The sequence below is a fragment of the Aquila chrysaetos genome, chromosome 10, assembly GCF_900496995.4.
Source record: "Aquila chrysaetos chrysaetos chromosome 10, bAquChr1.4, whole genome shotgun sequence".
NCBI lineage: Eukaryota > Metazoa > Chordata > Aves > Accipitriformes > Accipitridae > Aquila > Aquila chrysaetos.
This window is the reverse complement of record NC_044013.1, coordinates 36721587-36741193: the sequence shown is the minus strand read 5'-3', so window position 1 is coordinate 36741193 and position 19607 is coordinate 36721587. Positions and strand designations below refer to the sequence as shown.

Sequence of the window (19607 nt, the reverse complement as noted above, 5' to 3'; positions counted from 1 at the left end):
ATAAGTTGGGGTTTGACTCCTGGCGGTGGTTTTCTGGGGGTGTCCGTGCCACGGCACCTGAGCTGGGCCGGGCCGTCCGTCCGCAGAGCGGCTCCGCAGCCCCCCGACACGGCGACGCTCCCGGGGCTGTCGGAAGGCAAATCCCCGCCCGGAGCTCGCTGGCGGTGCTTCGCGGCCGCCTGCTCGGCATTGCCATCGCGGCTCTGGCCGCGGAGCTTCGCGCCCCAGCCTGGCTCGAGGCCGGCGGGCTCCTTGCAGCGGCGGCAGGGCCGGTGTCGTGGGGGCTTGGGCTCTGGCCGGTCCCCGCCGGGCACCCAAACGGAATCCGAAAGTCGCGGCCCCACGGCCGGCACTTCCCCTTCTGCGGTTTCCTTGCCTTCTCCGGCTCAGCAAAGCTGGGCGATCCTGACATAATTTCCCCGTCATGATGCGCTCGTTCTTGTCGCCTTGAAATCCTGCGCCCGCCCAGCGGCCGGGGATAAAAGGAGGGCAGCGCCGCAGGGGCCGAGCGTCGTGCAGAGGAGAGCCCAGCAGCCCCCCCAGCTCCAGCTCCAGCTCCGGCCCCGGCCCCAGCCCCGCTCGCGAATCCCTCGGCCCCCGCCGCGCCATGAAGGTCCCCGCAGCCGCCCTGGTCGCTCTCCTCCTCGTGGCCGCCTGCTCCCCGTCCGAGGCCCATCTCGGTGAGTCCGGCGTCGCCGCGCCACGGCTCCGCGGGAGCTGCCGGAGAGCCCCGTCCCCGTCGGCGGGGAGCCTCGCGGCTCTGGGGAGGGCCGGGAGCGGGAGACCGCCGCCGGGGCTCGGGGTCGGGCCGTCCCGGGGGGCCGCCGCCGGGGAACGGGGGGCCGGGGGAGGCGGCGCATCCCTGGGGAAAGGAGCCCGAGCGCCGGCGGGGCCGGAGCCCGTGCTTGCGGCCCGGGGGCTCACCGGGGCCGTCCCTCTGCCCTCGCAGACGGCGTCCCCACCGCCTGCTGCTTCAGCTACCACCAACGCCCCGTCCCGCGCGGCCTCGTCGCCTCCGTCTACGTCACCAGCAGCAGCTGCGCCCAGCCGGGAGTGATGTGAGTGCCCACCGCCGCCATGCCGGGGGCTCGGGCTGCGACGGCCGGGCCGGCGCCCCGAGGGTGGCCGGGACGGGGACGGGGACGGGGACGGGGACGGGGACGCGGCCGGGGCGCCGCCGGCGGGACCCAGCGCGGGCACCCCGCGGCCCCGGCCGAGCGCCCCGACCGACGCGGGTTTTCTCCCGGCAGCCTGGTCACCAAGAAGAAGAAGAAGGAGCTGTGCGCGGACCCCCGCGAGCCCTGGGTGCAGGCGCACCTGAAGCACTTCCAGACCCTGAAGGACTGACCCTTCCCCGCTGCCACCCGCCATGCCCCTGCGGCCGCCCCCGGCGGGCTGGGCCTCCAGCCCCGGGCACGCGGGAGCGTTCTTGAACTGCAGCCGCCTTCAGCCGGAACGTTTATTTTATTTAACTTATTTAAGTTAAAATAAATATATTTTGCTAAGACAAGGAAAAATATGAAAATAAACTTTTATTATGGAGGATCTGTGTGTTTGTTGGACATGGGCTTAGAGGGCAGTTGGCTGTCGGGGTGTCCTTTGAGGATCCTGGCCTCTTTTTTCCTCAGCCCAGGTGCTGGGAGCTGGGGCACTGTGCAAGGGTCCCTGTGCTGGGGGGCTGGATTATGTGTTGCCTGCAGTGGGGGGCACTGCAAGGGGCAGGGAGATGATGAGCACAACTAGCCCATGCCACACTCCTTCCCTCCCTCGGTCACAGCCCTGCGCCTGTCACAGGAGCTGGTCTGCTAGTAATGGTCGGCGAAGGACCCGTCCTCCTCCCAGGCAGCATCCCTGTGGGAGCCGGGGAGCGCTCAGCCCCGGGGCTGGGGGGGACACCCCACGCTGGAACCCGGGAAGGCAGGAGGGGACCGGCCGGAGCGTCGCGGAGGGAGAGGGAGGCGGCGGGGAGGGCAGGGACCTGTCGGGGATTTTGATGCCCAGGCGAAACATCTCCTCCTGGAAGGCGTCCACGTCCTGGCAGAGCGGGCAGCGGAAATGGTGCAGGGCAGAGCGCAGCGCCTGGCCCTGGGGCAGAGGTGGCCTCAGCATCCGTGGCGGGGGGGGTCCCGCTCGCCACCCCCAGAGCTGGGTGACGGGGTGAGGACGGGGGTGATCACCTCAGGGGCCGGGGGCGATGCCGCCTACCTGGATGCAGCAGCGGTGGAACCAGGCGCTGGCGCAGGTGGGACAGACCAGGGTGTCGTAGCGGGGCCGCCGTGCCACCACCTCCCGGCAGACGAGGCAGGCGGTCTGCTCCTGCTGCACCGCCCGCACCCGCTGCACCGGCCGGTGCTTCCAGCAGAAGGACCTGGGGGACGGAGGTGGCGGTTCAGCCCCAGCCCCACTCGGCCCCGGCCCCGGCCCCGTGGGGCGGCTACACTCACTTGAACTCCCCGAAGAACTGGGAGACGCAGCCCCGCTCCCTGCCGCAGGGGAAGTGGAAGCTCCGGGGGCAGCGCCGGCGCTGGCAGGTGACCGAGGCGCCCCGCAGCCGGCAGATGCAGCACCTCTGGGGACGGCACGGAGGGGGACGGTGTCAGCGCTGGAACACGCAGCACCGCTGCTGTGTCATAAAGCACCCGGGCTGGATAAACACCCTCGGCAACCTTCTCCATCTCAGTGGCACGTTTGACGCAGACGCTGGAGGATCAGGATGGTCTTCGACCTCACCAACGACCCCACGCCCAGCCATCTCCTTCGCTGCAGCCACTCACAGTGATGGAGGTGAGGTCCCAGTGCCGCAACATGGTGCAGCCCCCCCCTGCCCAGTGTCCCGCAGAGCTGCAGGAGGAGCAGGCGGGACCCTCCTGTGCGCCTTCCCCGCCTGCGAAGAAGCGTCAGGTCCCCGAGGAGGAAGGTGAGTGCAGAACATCACCCCAGGCACCTGCCAGTGCAGATTTCGGCCGGTGTCTGGCCATGAAAGCAGTGGCCCCCACACTGTGGGAAGGTGCTCCGGCCTCTCCCCCATCCCGCTTCTGGCGTTACCCCCGCCGGCACCCTGGCACTGGCGCTGGGGGTAACGGTGCGGCTGCGTCCCGGCAGCGTGCAGGCTGTGCCGGCGGGCTCACTGTGACCCCGAGGTGGTTGGGCAGCTGTGCTGTCAGGATGGGCTCTGCGTCCATGAGAACTGCCTGGTGAGTCCCCGGCGCTCGACACCCCCCGATCCCCAGCCCCGCGCCGCCGACAGCCCCCGGCACGTGCCCTCTTTCCCCTTCTTGCAGTACCACGCCAGCGGGCTGAGCCAGCGAGGGGCCGACGAAGAGGGCTTCTACGGCTTCCTCCTCCCCGACATCTGGCAGGAGCTGGAGCGGGTGGCACAGAAGGTGAGGCCGGGGGCACGTGTCCCCACCGTGGTCCCCATGCCCCGTGTCCGGCGCCGCACAGGTCAGCAGCCCCCAGGGGTGATGCTCTGGCAGCCATCCGCGAGCAACCCCCCAGATCCTCCTTGATCTAAAAAGGCCCATTTCTGTGGGAACTGGGGAGTTGGAGAAGGTAGGCGGCTTTATCGGTGGCCCCGTGTCACCGGCCATGTGGCCCACCGAAAAGTGGCAGGGCTGTGCTGGGCGAGGGCAACCCGGGCTCAACCGGGGGGGCATGTGGCGCTGACACCGTCCCCCTCCGTGCCGTCCCCAGAGGTGCTGCATCTGCCGGCTGCGGGGCGCCTCGGTCACCTGCCAGCGCCGGCGCTGCCCCCGGAGCTTCCACTTCCCCTGCGGCAGGGAGCGGGGCTGCGTCTCCCAGTTCTTCGGGGAGTTCAAGTGAGTGTAGCCGCCCCACGGGGCCGGGGCCGGGGCCGAGTGGGGCTGGGGCTGAACCGCCACCTCCGTCCCCCAGGTCCTTCTGCTGGAAGCACCGGCCGGTGCAGCGGGTGCGGGCGGTGCAGCAGGAGCAGACCGCCTGCCTCGTCTGCCGGGAGGTGGTGGCACGGCGGCCCCGCTACGACACCCTGGTCTGTCCCACCTGCGCCAGCGCCTGGTTCCACCGCTGCTGCATCCAGGTAGGCGGCATCGCCCCCGGCCCCTGAGGTGATCACCCCCGTCCTCACCCCGTCACCCAGCTCTGGGGGTGGCGAGCGGGACCCCCCCCCGCCACGGATGCTGAGGCCACCTCTGCCCCAGGGCCAGGCGCTGCGCTCTGCCCTGCACCATTTCCGCTGCCCGCTCTGCCAGGACGTGGACGCCTTCCAGGAGGAGATGTTTCGCCTGGGCATCAAAATCCCCGACAGGTCCCTGCCCTCCCCGCCGCCTCCCTCTCCCTCCGCGACGCTCCGGCCGGTCCCCTCCTGCCTTCCCGGGTTCCAGCGTGGGGTGTCCCCCCCAGCCCCGGGGCTGAGCGCTCCCCGGCTCCCACAGGGATGCTGCCTGGGAGGAGGACGGGTCCTTCGCCGACCATCACGTGCGGCACAGCTCCTGCGATGCCAGCCAGTGCCTGTGCCCAGTGGGACGGGAGGAGGCGGAGGAGAAGGGGTGAGTGCTGGTGGCCCCAGTCCCCACAGCCCCAGTGAGGAGCCAACTCCTTCATCTCCTCCTTTGGGCAGGGTTGGAGGTTCCCCGGGATGCTGAGCCGGGCATGGCGCAGGGTGCGTGCCAGCAGCTCAACCTCGGCTGCTGGGGAGGGGACCAGAGTGGAGGTGGATTCAGCACAGTGCCGGGGCTGGAACCCCACAGCTCAGGGGCCTTTGGTGACAGTGGGTCCTGTTGCTCCCCCAGGCCCTGGAGACTTCTGCTCTGCAGCTCCTGTGGCTCCTGCGGGACCCACCAGCTCTGCTCCGCCGTGGGGGAAGACACCGACTCCTGGGAGTGCGGTGACTGCAGCGACACTGGCACCGGTGAGGGGTGCAGCTGGGGGGACAGGGTCCCCAGGGCCACGTGGCCACCACAGCCAGCTGGGATCTGGGGACAGGTGCAGGGCTGTGACCCGAGGAGGGAAGGATTGTGGCATGGGCTTGTTGTCTCATCATCTCCCTGCCCCTTGCAGTGCCCCCCATTGCAGCCGTCGCAGACTCCAGCCCCCCAGCTCAGGGACCCTCGCACAGTGCCCCGGCTCCTGGCACTTTGGCTGAGGAAAAAGAGGCTGGGATCCTCGAAGGACACCCCGACAGCCAACTGCCCTCTGAGCCCATGTCCAACAAACGTGCTGATCTTCCATAATAAAAGGTTTTTTCATAATTTCCCTAGTGTTGTGGTTTCAGCCCAGCTGGTAACAAAGCACCACGAAGCTGCTCGCTCACTCCTCCTCCCTGGCCCCGGTGGGATGAGGAGAAAGAATAAAGAAAAGCTCGTGGGTCAAGACAAGGACAGGGAGGGATCACTCACCAGTTACGGTCATGGGCAAAAGACAGGCTCATCTCAGGGAAGAAACAAAATCAATGTAATTTACTACAAATCAAATCAAAACAAGGATACTGAGAAGTAAAGCCATACCTTAGAACACCTTCCCCCCACCCGTCCCTCCTTCCTAGCTCAAGTCCACTCCCGAATTCTCTACATCACCCCCTCCGGCGGCGCAGGGGGACGGGGAATGGGGGTTGGGGTCAGTTCATCACACGTTGTCTCTGCTGCTCCTTCCTCCTCAGGGGGAGGACTCCTCACTCGTCCCCTGCTCCAGCGTGGGGTCCCTCGCACGGGAGACAGTCCTCCACAAACTTCTCCAATGCGAGTCCTTCCCTCGGGCTGCAGTCCTTCACGAACTGCTCCAGCGTGGGTCCTTTCTGCGGGCTGCAGTCCTTCAGGCACAGACTGCTCCAGTGCAGGCATTCCCATGGAGTCCCGGCCGTCTTGGGGGGCATCTCCCTGCTCCGGCGTGGGCTCCTCTCTCCCTGGGCTGCAGGTGGGCATCTGCTCCCCCCTTCCCCCTCCATGGGCTGGGGGGGGACAGCCTGCCATCTCACCGGGGCTGCAAGAGCATCCCCTCCTCCGGCACACCTCCTTCCCCTCCTTCCTCACTGACCTCGCTATCTGCACAGGGGTTTCTCTCACATTCGGCTCCCCTCTCTGCTGCAGGTTCCCCTTCTTAAATCTGTTATCCCAGAGGTGCTACCGCCGTCACTGATGGGCTCAGCCATGACCAGCGGCGGGTCCGACTTGGAGCCGGGGAAGCTTCTGGCAGCTTCTCACAGGAGCCACCCCTGCAGCCCCTCCCCGCTACCAAAACCCCACCACACAAACCCAGAACACCTTGTCTTAGCAAAATATATTTATTTTAACTTAAATAAGTTAAATAAAATAAACGTTCCGGCTGAAGGCGGCTGCAGTTCAAGAACGCTCCCGCGTGCCCGGGGCTGGAAGCCCAGCCCGCCGGGGGCGGCCGCAGGGGCATGGCGGGTGGCAGCGGGGAAGGGTCAGTCCTTCAGGGTCTGGAAGTGCTTCAGGTGCGCCTGCACCCAGGGCTCGCAGGGGTCCGCGCACAGCTCCTTCTTCTTCTTCTTGGTGACCAGGCTGCCGGGAGAAAACCCGCGTCGGTCGGGGCGCTCGGCCGGGGCCGCGGGGTGCCCGCGCTGGGTCCCGCCGGCGGCGCCCCGGCCGCGTCCCCGTCCCCGTCCCCGTCCCCGTCCCCGTCCCGGCCACCCTCGGGGCGCCGGCCCGGCCGTCGCAGCCCGAGCCCCCGGCATGGCGGCGGTGGGCACTCACATCACTCCCGGCTGGGCGCAGCTGCTGCTGGTGACGTAGACGGAGGCGACGAGGCCGCGCGGGACGGGGCGTTGGTGGTAGCTGAAGCAGCAGGCGGTGGGGACGCCGTCTGCGAGGGCAGAGGGACGGCCCCGGTGAGCCCCCGGGCCGCAGCACGGGCTCCGGCCCCGCCGGCGCTCGGGGCTCCTTCCCCAGGGATGCGCCGTCTCCCCCGGCCCCCCGTTCCCCGGCGGCGGCCCCCCGGGACGGCCCGACCCCGAGCCCCGGCGGCGGTCTCCCGCTCCCGGCCCTCCCCAGAGCCGCGAGGCTCCCCGCCGACGGGGACGGGGCTCTCCGGCAGCTCCCGCGGAGCCGTGGCGCGGCGACGCCGGACTCACCGAGATGGGCCTCGGACGGGGAGCAGGCGGCCACGAGGAGGAGAGCGACCAGGGCGGCTGCGGGGACCTTCATGGCGCGGCGGGGGCCGAGGGATTCGCGAGCGGGGCTGGGGCCGGGGCCGGAGCTGGAGCTGGAGCTGGGGGGCTGCTGGGCTCTCCTCTGCACGACGCTCGGCCCCTGCGGCGCTGCCCTCCTTTTATCCCCGGCCGCTGGGCGGGCGCAGGATTTCAAGGCGACAAGAACGAGCGCATCATGACGGGGAAATTATGTCAGGATCGCCCAGCTTTGCTGAGCCGGAGAAGGCAAGGAAACCGCAGAAGGGGAAGTGCCGGCCGTGGGGCCGCGACTTTCGGATTCCGTTTGGGTGCCCGGCGGGGACCGGCCAGAGCCCAAGCCCCCACGACACCGGCCCTGCCGCCGCTGCAAGGAGCCCGCCGGCCTCGAGCCAGGCTGGGGCGCGAAGCTCCGCGGCCAGAGCCGCGATGGCAATGCCGAGCAGGCGGCCGCGAAGCACCGCCAGCGAGCTCCGGGCGGGGATTCGCCTTCCGACAGCCCCGGGAGCGTCACCGTGTCGGGGGGCTGCAGAGCCGCTCTGCGGACGGACGGCCCGGCCCAGCTCAGGTGCCGTGGCACGGACACCCCCAGAAAACCACCGCCAGGAGTCAAACCCCAACTTATCCCCGGTTTTGCCACAAATGCCACTTCTCACCCTGCTCCACCGGTCACAGCAGGCATACGGAGTTAGCTCCGATACTCTGTGGCCAGAGCCCTGATGGGAACCAGGCAGATGAAGGCTGCTCCAGCCTCCTTGTGCCCCCCTGGAAACCTACCCAAAAGCATCTGCATTTTTAAATTCTTGTTTTTAAGGAAATTATTGACATGAGTGACAGGCCTGTTTTGGCCCAATTTCCTCCGTTTGCCAACCCCATTGCTGCCACAGTGGGTGGACAGGCTCTAGAGGCTGCGCGAGGATTTTGCCCATGAGACGAGGTAATTCCAGGGAACTGGAGCCCTCCCGGCATGAGCAGGGCCACCCCCATGGGTGCCCATCTCCGGTGTCTGGCCGGGGCTGAAGGACAGTGCTAAACCTCCAGGCACCTCTCCTTCTGCAGCCACCCCTGTTTAACCCCTTGATCCATCTGGGAAAAAACCAAACTAACCCCCAAACCCCCCTAAAACTCCCCAAACCCAACCTTTCTCCCATTGCCAGCCTGCTCCTGCCTTTATCCCTGCCTCAATCTGCATCACACCGGCTGGGCAGCTGTCTAGGGCATCCTTAAAATCCACGCCTGGGCAGGGGCTGCTTCATCTCGGTGGGGAGCTGAGGGGTTCAGCCTCAGCCCTTTGGGTTTCCCTGCCCTTCCAGGGGCTTCCAGGACTATTCCTGGGTCCCCACGGGGATGCTGAGCCCTGATGTGACCCCTCTTTTCTCCTGCAGGATTTATATTGTCTCACTCCAGCTGTAGGTCAGCACGAGATATTTTATTAAACCCATCGAGGGACGTACAGTAGTGTGAAGTGGGCAACAGCGCGGGAGGGAATGGAGCCAGCTCCATAACTTAACGAGACAAGAACGTACAGATAATTGAGGGATGGAAATAAATAGAGATTATATGGACGGCAGCTTCACGTGGAGGTGCTGGTCAACTTCTTCTTCTGCTGGTACTGCTGGAACCAGCTCTCCTCCGGGTCCACGCAGATCTTCCTCCCCTTCTGCAGCTCCACGCTGGTGGGGAGAGAGGGGCTGCGTTAGCTGGGGGGGTGCGGGATCCGGCCGTGCCCTGGGAATCCCCTGCCAGCCTGGGGATGCCTGCAGCATCCTGCTCCCCGCATCCTCCCAAAGTGCTGATTTTTAGTAATCTCTGAAACCTCGGCTTCCTTCCCATTTTTCTGGCTGGCAGCTGAAATGGGGGATTTTGGGGCTATTTGGGATAAAGTGGCAAGGAGGGGGGGGGGTGCATCTGCAAAGAGCCAGGGCAGGGCACCCCCACCCATGGCACCCTTTGGGGGTGGCTCGTTTTGGGGGATCCGCAAAGGCAGAACAAGTGGCAGGGAAGGTGGGCGGGCGAGGGTGAGGAGCGGGGTGCCTGGGAGGAAGGCTGGATGGGGGCCAGGTGTACTCACCGCACGGCCTTGCGGGAGCAGTGGGAAGGCGTCTTCTGGTAGCTCTTGATGAGGGAGGCAGGGATTTTCTGCCGGAAGAACATCTCCTGGTAGCAGCACACGCCGTAGGAACTGCGGACTGAGAGGAGGCAAGAGGGCTTGGTGCTTTCCTATGCCTGGCACGAGGGGTGTGGGTGCTGCCCCGAGGGGTGTGGGTGCTCCCGTGGGGACTCTCCTGCCCCCTCCCACTACGAGGGGTCCCCTCGTGCATTCCCGGTAGTGTTGCTTTGCTCCAGGGTAGGAGCCCCCCATTTCCCTGCCCGTCGGGGGTTATTACTGAGCTCACCAGCCGGGGTGCCGAGGCTGAAGCCATCCCCAAGCCTATTTTTGCTCCTTTGGAACAGGACTGGGACAGCCCTGTGCTCGAGCAGCTGGTGATGCCCCTCAGCCCCCCGGTGATGCCCCTCAGCTCCCCAAACCCACAGCAGAAACAGGAGTTGAAGCTCTTGTCCCCCTCCCTGACCCCCTAAAACCCCATCAGCGGAGGAGCCGGGGCCGGCGCTAGGGCAGCGATGGGGAAAGGCTCGGCATCGGTACTTACAGGAGACACCCTGGCTTCCAGTCCAGATTGCCGCCAGCAGCAGGGTGAGCAGGGCCAAGGAGAAGACCTTCATGTCCAACCCGGGGCTTGGTCAGTGCCAACAGCCAGCAGCTCTTACTGACTCGAGGCCACCGAGAGCTACCTGACTCTCCTGCCTGCACCTCGGCATGATATACCCCCCGGCCAGGCTTTCCATGACAGCTTGGGACTCTCCCCGGGGAAAGAACCACCCAGAGATATTGATAAAGGGCAAGTGGTGAATGGAAATTCCTTCTCCTGGCCTCTCCAGCCCCTGCGGTACCTGAGGGCTGCTGGAAAGTGTGGCTAGCAGCCGGCAGCTCTGCGCCACTGGTGATGCACTGGGGCCGGCAGTCTATTTTGGGTTTGGTTGTTGCCGCCAGCAAACCACACAGGATGATGCTCACACTTGCCAAAGCCCGGGGCGAGTTTATTTTCAAAAACCACCCATTGTCAGCTGCGATGCCTCTCTTGCAATTTTGCACAGGGCCGAGCGGCTCGGCGGCGGTCGGGCTCGCCCCAGCCCACCCTGAGACCCATCACTGGCTGCCCATCGTGGTGGCTGTGCCCATGACGGTGCCGGTCACGGTGGCCGTGCCCATCACATCTCTTCCTCGCATCCGCAGAGTGTGGGCTGTCGGTGGGGCCCGACCAGGCACCCCCAAGGGACAGCTCTGACTGAATTTGGGCCAGGGGTCTCCACTCGTTAGGATGGCTGACGAGGAGCGTGGGAAGCCCCCTCCTCACGGGCCGTGCCTGCCTCTTGCCCCTCTCACTGGTGGCTTTCCCCAAAGCCTGCATGGACATGGTTTGTCTCCATGCACCCCCTTGGACCCCCTCGCAGAGACACGGTTGGGACTTCGGCTCTTCCTGGCTCCTGACTGACCCCAGCACTTAGAGATGTGGTTTAACATCAGGGTAGGAAAGCTGGCAGCAGGATCCGCCCCCTCCCCAGCCACTTGCACAGACAGATGTTTGCATGCGTGAGATCACGTTTAATTCCGTTCAGTGTCTCGTACAAAAAATAGCCGCGGAGCTGCTCCCCCTTAACCCCTCTGCTGCTGGCAGGCTGGCGAGTGCAGCCTCACCAGCACGCTGCTGCTGCCTGTGAGGGGTACAGGCAGCTGCCTGCATGCAAAGCAGGGCTGAAAGCATGGGGGCTGGCAGTGAGTCTGGACCCCAGCACCCCACGGGGTCGGCACACCCCATCCCGGTGGGATGCCGGGAATGGCAACGGCCCTTTGCCTTCGGGGAGGTGGCGAGGGTCATCACAGCGTGATGGGGAGGATGTCCCCGATGAGCTGCTATACGCAAATGTGGTCTCCCTGCAGCCACCTCTGCAAAAGCATCACCTTCGCGGTGTCCCGTTCCCCGGGGAGAGGACTCCCCGTGCTGCCTCCGGCCGCTTCGCTAGCTGGGGATGGAGAAGGAGCTGACTTGGAAGCTCTGCTGGTACTTCCTCACCCAGGCCCTGCTTGCCTGGGTGCAGATCTCCTTCCCGCTCCTCACCCTGAAGCTGGGGCAGAGAAAAGACGGAGTTAGCAGGGTGGCGGTACGGGGACACCGGCGCTGAGTTTCCGAGGGTCTCGGAGGCATGGAGGATCAGGATTGGACCCACCAAAGCAAGGCGCGGGGGTCTGGCAGGGTCTAGAGGGGCTTTATCCCCAGGGCTGGGTTTAGGGTACTCACATCACAGCCTCGTGTGGGCACTCAGGGCTGGTGGGGTAGCAGGCGACGACGTTGTCTCTCTTGATCCTTCTCGTCTGGAATTTGAAGCAGCACTTGTGTGGCACGGCTGGGGCTCCTGGGGGGAAAGTGCAAGCTTGGTTTAGCCTGGAGACCCCCACCTCCCATCTCAGCCCTCCCGCCATGGGCATGTGGTGGCTCTTTGGGGGGAGCCCCCTTGCACCCCGTGCGGGAAGCAAATCCATCCCCACGGCCCTGGGGGCTGTCCCCGTCCCCCAGCCCCGTGGGGACGTAGCGGGTGGCAGTGCTCACTCTGAGCCAGGCTCTGGCAGCACAGCGCAGCGAGGAGGAGGAGGAGGGCGCAGACCACCCCGGCTGTCTTTGCCATGCCGGGCTGTGGGAGGGTTGCTCGGTGGTGCCGGGGCAGAGCTGCCGTCTGCTGGGGTCAGGGCTGCCGGGCTGCTTTTATGGGGGAGCAGCGGGGCTGGCTTCCCCCAGGGCCAGCAGTTACGTGGGGGCAGGGGGAGGACCTGGTCCCCTGCCACGTCCCAAAGCACAGAGGGTGAACAATACTCATCCCCTGCCAGCACAGCCCTGGGAAGGGAGAAACCTGCTCCCGGGCTGTGCTTTTGGCCCCTGATGGACTTGGGATTTTTCCTGAGCTCCTGCCTCCAGCGTTAGGGCTGGCGGTTGCTCCCAAAGTTTGGCTCCGCACCCCCATTCCTGGGGCAGGCTGCATGCCCCGTGGCAGGAGCCCCAGGGCGGGCGAGAGGGTCGGGGCATCTCCCTTGGGTGGGATCAGGACAGGGCTCAGCACCCTGCAGGGTCCCCAGCAGCGGCACACGCTCCCGACAGTCCATGTCCTCCCCCTGCACCCCAAAGTTTTGCATCCTATCGCTTTGCATCCCGGCCCAGGGGACGAGCGGCCACATACCTCCTCCCCCCTAAAAAAAGCCATAGAGAAACAGCTTCTGTTTGGTTGTACCCGGCACGTACACGGCTCTGTGCTAGTTTTAGGGGTGTTTGGGGCCCATCAGGGCCAGGAAAGGCTGGGCAGGTGGCTCCGCTTCCCTCCCCCCCCAGCACCAAAGCAGCAGCTCATGTTCTTGGCCGTGCTGAGCTGGGAAAGGCAGGGGCCAGTTTGGGGCTTCCCCGGTGGATTTTGCCAGGCCACAGCTGCCCCAAAAGCCCCCTCTCCCCCCAGCCCCAGCAAATCCCGGGATTCATCCCAGCTGCCTGCAGCTGGCGGACGATGGGAAGCGGCGGGGAGATGCAGACGTGCATCCCCGCCAGCCCGGCTGTGTGGGCAGCCACGTCCTGCCACGCAGGGCTGGGGACGCCGATGGCACCCCGTCGGCATTTTGGCCACCCTGGGCTGCAGTGCAGCCCTGCCATGGAGACCCAGCTGGGGAGAGCATGGGGTGCCGGTCCAGGCAGGGACCTGCCCCGATGGGAACTGGGGTCACGTTCACGGTGGGACCGCATGTGTCCCTCCATTTGCTCTTCTCCAAAGCCATTTCCCAGAAATCAGCCTCAATTTTTTGGGCCGCGCATGCTGGGTAACAGCTGGGCGCAGCAAGCGGGGCTGGGCGATGCCCCAGGGCTGGCGGGTGCGGACAAGGGCGGAATTCGTGTTTCCGTGCCTGGCTGGCAGAGCAGAGCACCTTCCCGTCATCACCCCAACTCCCATTTAATCTCTCCTTGGGGAGACTCGGGGGAGCGGAGGAAAGCGGATCGCTCTGATCCCAATCCAGTGCAGCTGCCTGGCTCGTTTTTCCCTTCCTGGATCCATCCTTTCCCTCTTATCCTCCTTCTTACCCCCACGCACTGAGGAGCTCCTGGCCCAGCCGGGGTAAATGTAGCCTCCTAAGGGTAGAAAATATTCCCTGCAATAAGAAAATGAAACAGAAGTGCAAGGAAAACAAAAGAGAGTTATTGGACTGGGAAAGGCCCCTTTTAAAGACTCCCATGCAAAATACTGGGATACATCAGGCTGGGGAATTCTGGTGATGACATTCCCAACACCTGCAGCATCCCTCCAACCTGAGTCCCGGCGCTGGTGTCTACCCCGTGGAGCGAGCGGACCCTGCAGACAGGGTGTTTTGGAGCACGGGGGATTTTTAGCCCTGGTTGGTCCCCTGGAGCTGGCAGCCCCTGAGCACCCCAAGGTCCCTGGGGCTCGCCTGTATCTCAGGAGGAATATTCCCCTTCCCCTCCCCACATCGGCCAGGACGGGGCTTTACTGGGTTGTACAGACCTGGCACCGGAGCCAGGGATGTCCATGGGGGCTCAAAGGGTTCAGAGGCACAGCCAGGTGCTCCTGTGGCTCTTGATGAATTTAGGAGAAACTAGTCTTCACCCGACAGGTCATCAGCCCTCCCACGTTTGATGCAGAGAAGGGCACGGTACATGGGCAGACCCACTGCTGTGATGAGCAGATCCAGTCTCTGCTCTGGGGTGGCCCTGCACATCCCCCAGTCCCGCATGCTGTCTGGGCTGAAAAACACCCTTTTCCTCCCTTTCTTCCCCTGTTTCATGGTGGGGGGTCCTTGCTAGCACGCAGAGCTCCGGCTCTGGGCTTGGCTGCAGAGTGTGGTGAGGAGCAGAGCTGCTGGCAACAGCCCACCAGCCTCCATCTCTGCCTGACACCTCTCCCAGGGCCGTGGCATGGGGTCCCGGGGTTCTGCCGGCCCCACCTTTTATCACCCTCCCTCACGGGGAAATCCCATGAGTGGGAAAATCCCACCGAGAAATATGGGGGATACAGGTGGGGGACCCAAGGAAGTGTTGCCTCATCCCCCCATCCCTCCTGCCACCCCTGGCATGGTGGGAGTACTGGGGGGGGGGAGAAGGGCTGGAGGAGTGGGAGGAGTGGGAGGTGTCGGCGCCTGTAAAACATATGGGACGGATCCTGCTCCTGCTGCCAAGAAGCGCAGGGGAAGGTGGCAAATGTGGGGGCTGGCAGAGGCATATGGGACCCTGCTGGGGGCTGAGCTCTCATTGCCCCCTCCAATAAATTTGCAGGGGCTCCAAATCTTCCACTGCTGGGCAGGATGAGGATGTCCCGATCCCACCGGCCCCCGGGGGACAGCAGTGGATGCTGTGGCCCCGGCCACCCCACGGCTGACCCACGCGGGCATTTCTCCCCAAGGCTTCTCTGCATCCCTGAACAGAAAGCGCAAGCAGCTCCTGGGGAAACCACCGCCTCCGCTGGGAGCGTGTGGGTGCTTCATCACCTTCCGTGCTCAGAACCAGCCCCAGCCTCGTCTCACAGAGTGAGTGCTGCATTGCTGGGGCTGCCAGAGAGAGCTGCCGGGCACACCGGGATGCCGGCTCCGTGGCACAGCCCCCCCCCCTTGGAAATGCCGCTAGCCCCTGGGTGAGAGTTGCTTTTCCAGCCATGTATGCAGATGCTTTATTGATGCTGCGGCACTTCTCGTTTCAGCTGATCGATAACCCCGGGGGAGGAAGATCTAAGTGCAGCGCCCGCGGGACGGGATGGCTGCTGCAGCTGGGGCAGCCAAAGTCATGAATGTGATCAAAGCAGCTTTCTCAGGTCAGGTCTGTTTTCTATAAGGGATTTGTTTGATTTATTCTTCTCCCTTTTAAATCTCTGTCTCGGTAGGATCAGCTTTTCCATTACCTGGCTGGGGCTGACGGCAAGATAACCACTAAATGCACACCCCGCGCGTGCTTGTTTCCTTTTTTAAGGTCCTTGCCCAGCCCCGGCCACCCGGGACTTCCCCAGGTGCTTGCAGAGATGGTTTATATTGAGATGCGTCCACCCTCGCCTGTCCCCAGAAAGAGGTGGCTCATAGTCATCCCCTGGCTGCCACCCACATCCCTGCGGAGCCTGGCTGGCTCCTGCCCAGATGCCACCACCTTCCCCCAAAAGCAGCGGGGTTTTTTTTAATCCAAGGCTGGAAAACCCAGAGGGGATCTGCATCTCACCCTGCAGATGCTCACTGGGATGGGAGTGGGTGCGTGGCCGCCCGGGCATCGCCCAGTACCGAGGGGATGGGCCCATCTCCTGCTGTTGGAAGATGCAATCACTTAGAAATAAGATGGAACAGATGCCACCATCCTTGTCCAGGGGAGATTTCACAAGGAAAGTCGTGGCCAAGCCCTGATTTCAGACACTTTAATCATGCGGGAGCAATGGTGAACACGCCGCAGGCGTTGCTGGAAGAAGCTGCAGCAGCATCACCACGCTCAGACCAGCCCGTCTCGCTCTTGCCCGCCTAACCTGGGCACGGGGAAAGGCTGGTAGCGATGCTCCCCGGCTGTGGGAACCGGGAACCCAGCGAAACGAATGGCATCATGTGGCTTTCATGTAGATCTCTGAGGTTTTGGAAAACTCTCTTGATTCTGGAGTCTGTGTTCTGCTCCTGGCTGGCGGCTGTGCCGGGGCAGCCCCCCCGCCTTTCCCGGCTGCCAGTGCCGGGCAGTGGGATGTGGGTCGCCCTATGTCCCCATAACGGGGAAAGCAGTCCCAAAGGGAAAGGTTTTCAACCCAAAGCTGTGGATGGGGGGGCTCAGGGCACCTGTGGCAGAGCTGATTCCAAAGCTTTCCTCCGGGATGACGGTCCCTCTCCCCATCACCCGGGGAAAGGAGCTTTGTGATACCCACGTTGTGCCGTTCGGGCAGCTCGTTCCTTGGTGTTTCATCCTCTCCCAGCTGTCCCAGGCTGAACTCTCCCCCGTCCCCGGTGTGCCCCGCCGTGTGCTGCCTGACTCATTTCCCGTGTCCTTTGGCCCCCAGCATCCTGGCTGCCTCCGCACAGGGACGGCCCTGGCTGAAAAGCTGATTTCGCACCAAACTCCTCTGCTTGAGATTACGATCAGGGCTGGGCCGCTCGAGTTGAGTGATCTCTTCTCCCCACCCGCCCCGCTCCCCAAACTTGGCCTTTGAAAACCCAGACTTTAAAACTAAGATAAACCCAAAGCACTATCTGCCTCCTTATCTGCACCCTGATTTCTGCAGGTTGCACATGCCTCACAATTTCCTAGCAACCCAAAAGGCAAGAAGCAGCATTTAATGGTGGAAAAAAAAGAAGAAATACCAAAAGAACGAGTAAGATGCTCATAAAATCCTCTGCACCTAGGAGCTGGGGTCAAAAATAATAAAAAAAAAAATCACACTAGGGACGTGCTGGGCTCTCTGGATCTTCTCCAGGGACAAGACCCAAGGCTGGGCAGCGCTGGCAGGATGTGGGGGGGCGGTGATGGGCAATGGGGATCAGCATCACTGGGATGTGGGGGGGCTCTGCTGCACCACCCCGAATCCCCCCGTGACCCGGCCTTGGGTTCCTGTGGTGTTTTTCCCCAGGCTGCGGCTATCAGCAGCTACGATCTGCTTTTGCAGCATTAGTGACTGTTAGTTTTCACACATATTTTCTGAAACCACCTGCCCAGGGAGGAAAAGACACCCAGCGGAAGATGAATACATTTGTCCCGGGACCACGTCGGGGTATTTTCCTTGTGCATCCTTTCCCCAGCACCGCTCTGAGCCGGGGGAGCTGGGACCAGCATGGCCATACAGCAGCCCCGGCATGGCCACCCTTTCCCCTTAGCATGAGTTGCTTTTGGAAATTTCCCTAAAATACTTTTGTGAATATTTCCCAGGTCAGCCGTGGGAAAGCCCTTCCTCCCCACCGTCCCTCTGCGTCTGCTGTGAGGAAAATTAGAAGTGAGAAGCATTGGATGTGGCAGCATGGATGGGGATGAGCACCGGCTGTTCGGGGCTGGGTCCCACTGGCCCTTGCTGGTTTTGGGACCCTGGGGCTCACTCGGGGCTCATGGCAGTGGCCGGACCACAAGCCAGGTGAGGTGCTGGCCCATGGGAACCTTTTGGTCCCACCGAATGGCTGCCCTGGCACTGCCAGGCTGGGCGGAGGAGGGGAGAGCAGAGTTTGGGGTGCCGGCCTGGGGCACAGCAGCAGTGGAGGGGTTTCTGCATCCCTCCAAGCCTTGGCTGATGTTTTTCCTCCATTTGGCACAAGATGTCAGTGCTGCCCAAGGAACAGCTGCCGGTGCCATCCCTCATGGCCTGGCAGGGCCATGGTGCTCCTTCTCCATCGTCTTGGGGTCCCCAGCCTGGGGTGCTACCCGGGTGCTCCCGGGGCCCGGCCATGGTCCCCCCCGCCGGCAGGGACTCACCGGGGCTTCTCCCGACCGATGGAGATGCACCGAGAGCAGCAGGTCTCAGCCAGCCCCACGGCCTCAGGTTCTTCTCCTTTGGAGACACCACAAGGCTCTCAGACACCCCTGGCCCCATGGGAATCATCTGGAGAGAAATCCAGGAGCCTGGAAGAGGAAGCAGGGGGGGAATCAGCCCCATCCCCACATCCCGTGGCACTGCCATCTCTGCCGCTGGCCGTCCTCTCCTTCCCTGTGGTGTGCAGGGGATGAAGAGCAGCTCTTCCAGGGCTGGCATCCCTCAGGGGAGATGAGATGCTCCATGCTGGGAAAAAAAAAAATACGAAAGGGGATACAGAGGGAAAAGAAGCTGGCAATGAAAGAATTGAAACTCTCTACCAGCCATATGTGGAAAGGGGGGGGAAAAACCCTCAAAAGAGTGTTGACAAGTCTGGAGGCTTCTGGGACCTTGGGTGACCAGAAAAATAACACATCAAAGACCTCACGTTTGCCTGAAGACAGATAAAAACTCTAAGCCAAAATGTTCTATGAATATTTAACTACCATCAATATTTAATTAGCAGATAGAAAGAGATTAAGAGCAAAGGGATCCATCCTCTGCATGTGCTCCAGCCCTGATCCGTGGGCATGTGGGGGCTTGCAGCGGCGGCGGGGGGGGGCACGGCGCTGCCTGCAGCTGGGCTTGTCCCCGAGATCAGGGCACAGGGACCCTGAAGGAAGGGAAGGAGCCCCCCAAAAGGAAAGGATCTGCTTTCCTAGCCCCCCACTGCGGGACTGGGTGAGAGAGGGGAGGGATAACTCATGGCAGACCTGGGTGCTGTGTCTCTGAAACAGCTACCCCCCCCAAAAAAAAATCTGCAAAAAAGTCTTTTCAGTGATTCAGGATGTTCCAAAAAGAGCATCTTTACCCGCCCTGGCTCCGGTGAATTGGCTGCTGAGGGTGGCAAACAGAGCTGGAGAGGTTCTGCAGAGAGGGGGTCAGGAACTGAGCTTTCCCAGGGGATGTGCAGGGGTGATCTGGGGGGGGGGGCTTTCAGGGAGTGCGGTGCCGCTGGGGGCTGCCCAGCCTGGGGTGCCCTGCAGGGTCAGGGCACAGGGGCTGGCCCTGGGGCAGGGGGGGATGCTGGAGGTGACTTGTCCCCCTGCCCTGGGTTCCTCCACCTCGTGGTCCATGCTCACTCTCCTTTGGGCTTGAAATCCCCCTCCTGCCCCAGTGCCTGTGAAACTCTCTGCCTCTTGGCCACAGCCTGTGGGGCAGAAAGGTGCCAGCCTGTCCCTCGGGCTGCCCCCCGGGCTGCCCTCCCCTGCCCATGCTGCTCGGCTGTGTGCTAATGCTTCGCCCTCGGTGTCTAAACCATATGCTCCCGAGTCTCTAATCCACTATTAATCCCTAATGACTAATCCTTTTAAGTGACAGCAATGGCTGGGGGATGGCGGGGGGGGGGGGGGGGGGGATGGGCACTCCATGTGCCACTGTGGTCCCCTCCTAGACCGTGTCCCCTGTGTCGGGGGACATCGCAGCAGCCCCCGGCCTCCAGCCCAACCCTTCGTGGGAGGCTCGTCCTGGGTCACCACGGTCCCTGACACTCGGGTGGGCGCTGGGAGAGGGTGGAGGATGAGGAGGGCTCGCCTCGGCCAGCCCTGGGGCTGGGGGGGAGAGCTGGGGAGGGGTCCCGCCACAGCTCAGCCCTGGGCTTTGGGCCCCCCTCTCCCATGTTTCGAGGTTATTTCCCTCTCTGGGAGCTGCCTTAGCTGGGGAGGGACTGGAGAGGGCAGTAAAAGCCAAGCCGTGATGGATTTTCCTTGCCTGCTGGGCCAGGCGCAGGCAGGACCGGGGAGCTGAGGGACAGGCACATAGGCAGCACCTTTGCAGTCCCCAAAATGCCCCAGAAGCTCTTCCCAGCCCTTTCCTAGCCAAACTATTGCTTGTGGAAGAGAAGCACTTTGGGGGTGCAACCGTGAGGGTGTCTGGA

General features: G+C 63.6%; 5 protein-coding genes across 5 annotated transcripts; 2 read left to right on the top strand and 3 right to left on the bottom strand.

Moving 5' to 3' along the window:
• Positions 1-344: 344 nt before the first annotated feature.
• Positions 345-1538, top strand: LOC115347331 (C-C motif chemokine 3-like). Its single transcript, XM_030028591.2, has 3 exons — positions 345-680; positions 950-1058; positions 1251-1538. The coding sequence occupies exons 1-3, from the start codon at positions 608-610 to the stop codon at positions 1345-1347; spliced, it is 279 nt and encodes a 92-aa protein (XP_029884451.1). The 5' UTR covers positions 345-607; the 3' UTR covers positions 1348-1538.
• A 1267-nt stretch (positions 1539-2805) lies between these two features.
• Positions 2806-5210, top strand: LOC115347773 (PHD finger protein 7-like). Its single transcript, XM_041127029.1, has 9 exons — positions 2806-3007; positions 3103-3194; positions 3282-3383; positions 3694-3818; positions 3895-4057; positions 4179-4285; positions 4413-4526; positions 4770-4888; positions 5038-5210. Exons 1-9 carry the CDS (start codon positions 2806-2808, stop codon positions 5208-5210), a joined length of 1197 nt encoding a protein of 398 aa, XP_040982963.1.
• Positions 5211-6235: 1025 nt separating this feature from the next.
• Positions 6236-7433, bottom strand: LOC115347319 (C-C motif chemokine 3-like). Its single transcript, XM_030028559.1, has 3 exons — positions 7067-7433; positions 6690-6798; positions 6236-6497 (listed from the first exon to the last, which is right to left on the bottom strand). The coding sequence occupies exons 1-3, from the start codon at positions 7137-7139 to the stop codon at positions 6401-6403; spliced, it is 279 nt and encodes a 92-aa protein (XP_029884419.1). The 5' UTR covers positions 7140-7433; the 3' UTR covers positions 6236-6400.
• Positions 7434-8545: 1112 nt separating this feature from the next.
• Positions 8546-10618, bottom strand: LOC115347263 (regakine-1-like). The gene is made up of 3 exons (XM_030028424.1): positions 9772-10618; positions 9192-9309; positions 8546-8793 (listed from the first exon to the last, which is right to left on the bottom strand). The coding sequence occupies exons 1-3, from the start codon at positions 9842-9844 to the stop codon at positions 8694-8696; spliced, it is 291 nt and encodes a 96-aa protein (XP_029884284.1). The 5' UTR covers positions 9845-10618; the 3' UTR covers positions 8546-8693.
• Positions 10619-10763: 145 nt separating this feature from the next.
• LOC115347262 (C-C motif chemokine 3-like) lies at positions 10764-11910 on the bottom strand. The gene is made up of 3 exons (XM_030028423.1): positions 11788-11910; positions 11479-11593; positions 10764-11305 (listed from the first exon to the last, which is right to left on the bottom strand). Exons 1-3 carry the CDS (start codon positions 11861-11863, stop codon positions 11200-11202), a joined length of 297 nt encoding a protein of 98 aa, XP_029884283.1. The 5' UTR covers positions 11864-11910; the 3' UTR covers positions 10764-11199.
• Between the last annotated feature and the right edge of the window lie 7697 nt (positions 11911-19607).

Bases quoted from the DNA above. Each gene is read 5' to 3' on its own strand.
- LOC115347331 (XM_030028591.2), top strand. From the start codon at position 608: ATGAAGGTCCCCGCAGCCGCCCTGGTCGCTCTCCTCCTCGTGGCCGCC. The intron at 681-949 runs GTGAGTCCGGCG...CTGCCCTCGCAG, and splicing joins CCCGTCCGAGGCCCATCTCG to ACGGCGTCCCCACCGCCTGC. The intron at 1,059-1,250 runs GTGAGTGCCCAC...TTCTCCCGGCAG, and splicing joins TGCGCCCAGCCGGGAGTGAT to CCTGGTCACCAAGAAGAAGA.
- LOC115347319 (XM_030028559.1), bottom strand. From the start codon at position 7,139: ATGAAGGTCCCCGCAGCCGCCCTGGTCGCTCTCCTCCTCGTGGCCGCC. The intron at 6,799-7,066 runs GTGAGTCCGGCG...CTGCCCTCGCAG, and splicing joins CCCGTCCGAGGCCCATCTCG to ACGGCGTCCCCACCGCCTGC. The intron at 6,498-6,689 runs GTGAGTGCCCAC...TTCTCCCGGCAG, and splicing joins TGCGCCCAGCCGGGAGTGAT to CCTGGTCACCAAGAAGAAGA.
- LOC115347262 (XM_030028423.1), bottom strand. From the start codon at position 11,863: ATGGCAAAGACAGCCGGGGTGGTCTGCGCCCTCCTCCTCCTCCTCGCT. The intron at 11,594-11,787 runs GTGAGCACTGCC...CTTTCCCCCCAG, and splicing joins CTGCCAGAGCCTGGCTCAGA to GAGCCCCAGCCGTGCCACAC. The intron at 11,306-11,478 runs GTGAGTACCCTA...TCTCTGCCCCAG, and splicing joins TGCCCACACGAGGCTGTGAT to CTTCAGGGTGAGGAGCGGGA.
- LOC115347263 (XM_030028424.1), bottom strand. From the start codon at position 9,844: ATGAAGGTCTTCTCCTTGGCCCTGCTCACCCTGCTGCTGGCGGCAATC. The intron at 9,310-9,771 runs GTAAGTACCGAT...GCCTCCTCTCAG, and splicing joins TGGAAGCCAGGGTGTCTCCT to TCCGCAGTTCCTACGGCGTG. The intron at 8,794-9,191 runs GTGAGTACACCT...TCTCCCCACCAG, and splicing joins TGCTCCCGCAAGGCCGTGCG to CGTGGAGCTGCAGAAGGGGA.
- LOC115347773 (XM_041127029.1), top strand. From the start codon at position 2,806: ATGGTGCAGCCCCCCCCTGCCCAGTGTCCCGCAGAGCTGCAGGAGGAG. The intron at 3,819-3,894 runs GTGAGTGTAGCC...TCCGTCCCCCAG, and splicing joins CAGTTCTTCGGGGAGTTCAA to GTCCTTCTGCTGGAAGCACC. The intron at 4,286-4,412 runs GTCCCTGCCCTC...CGGCTCCCACAG, and splicing joins GGCATCAAAATCCCCGACAG to GGATGCTGCCTGGGAGGAGG.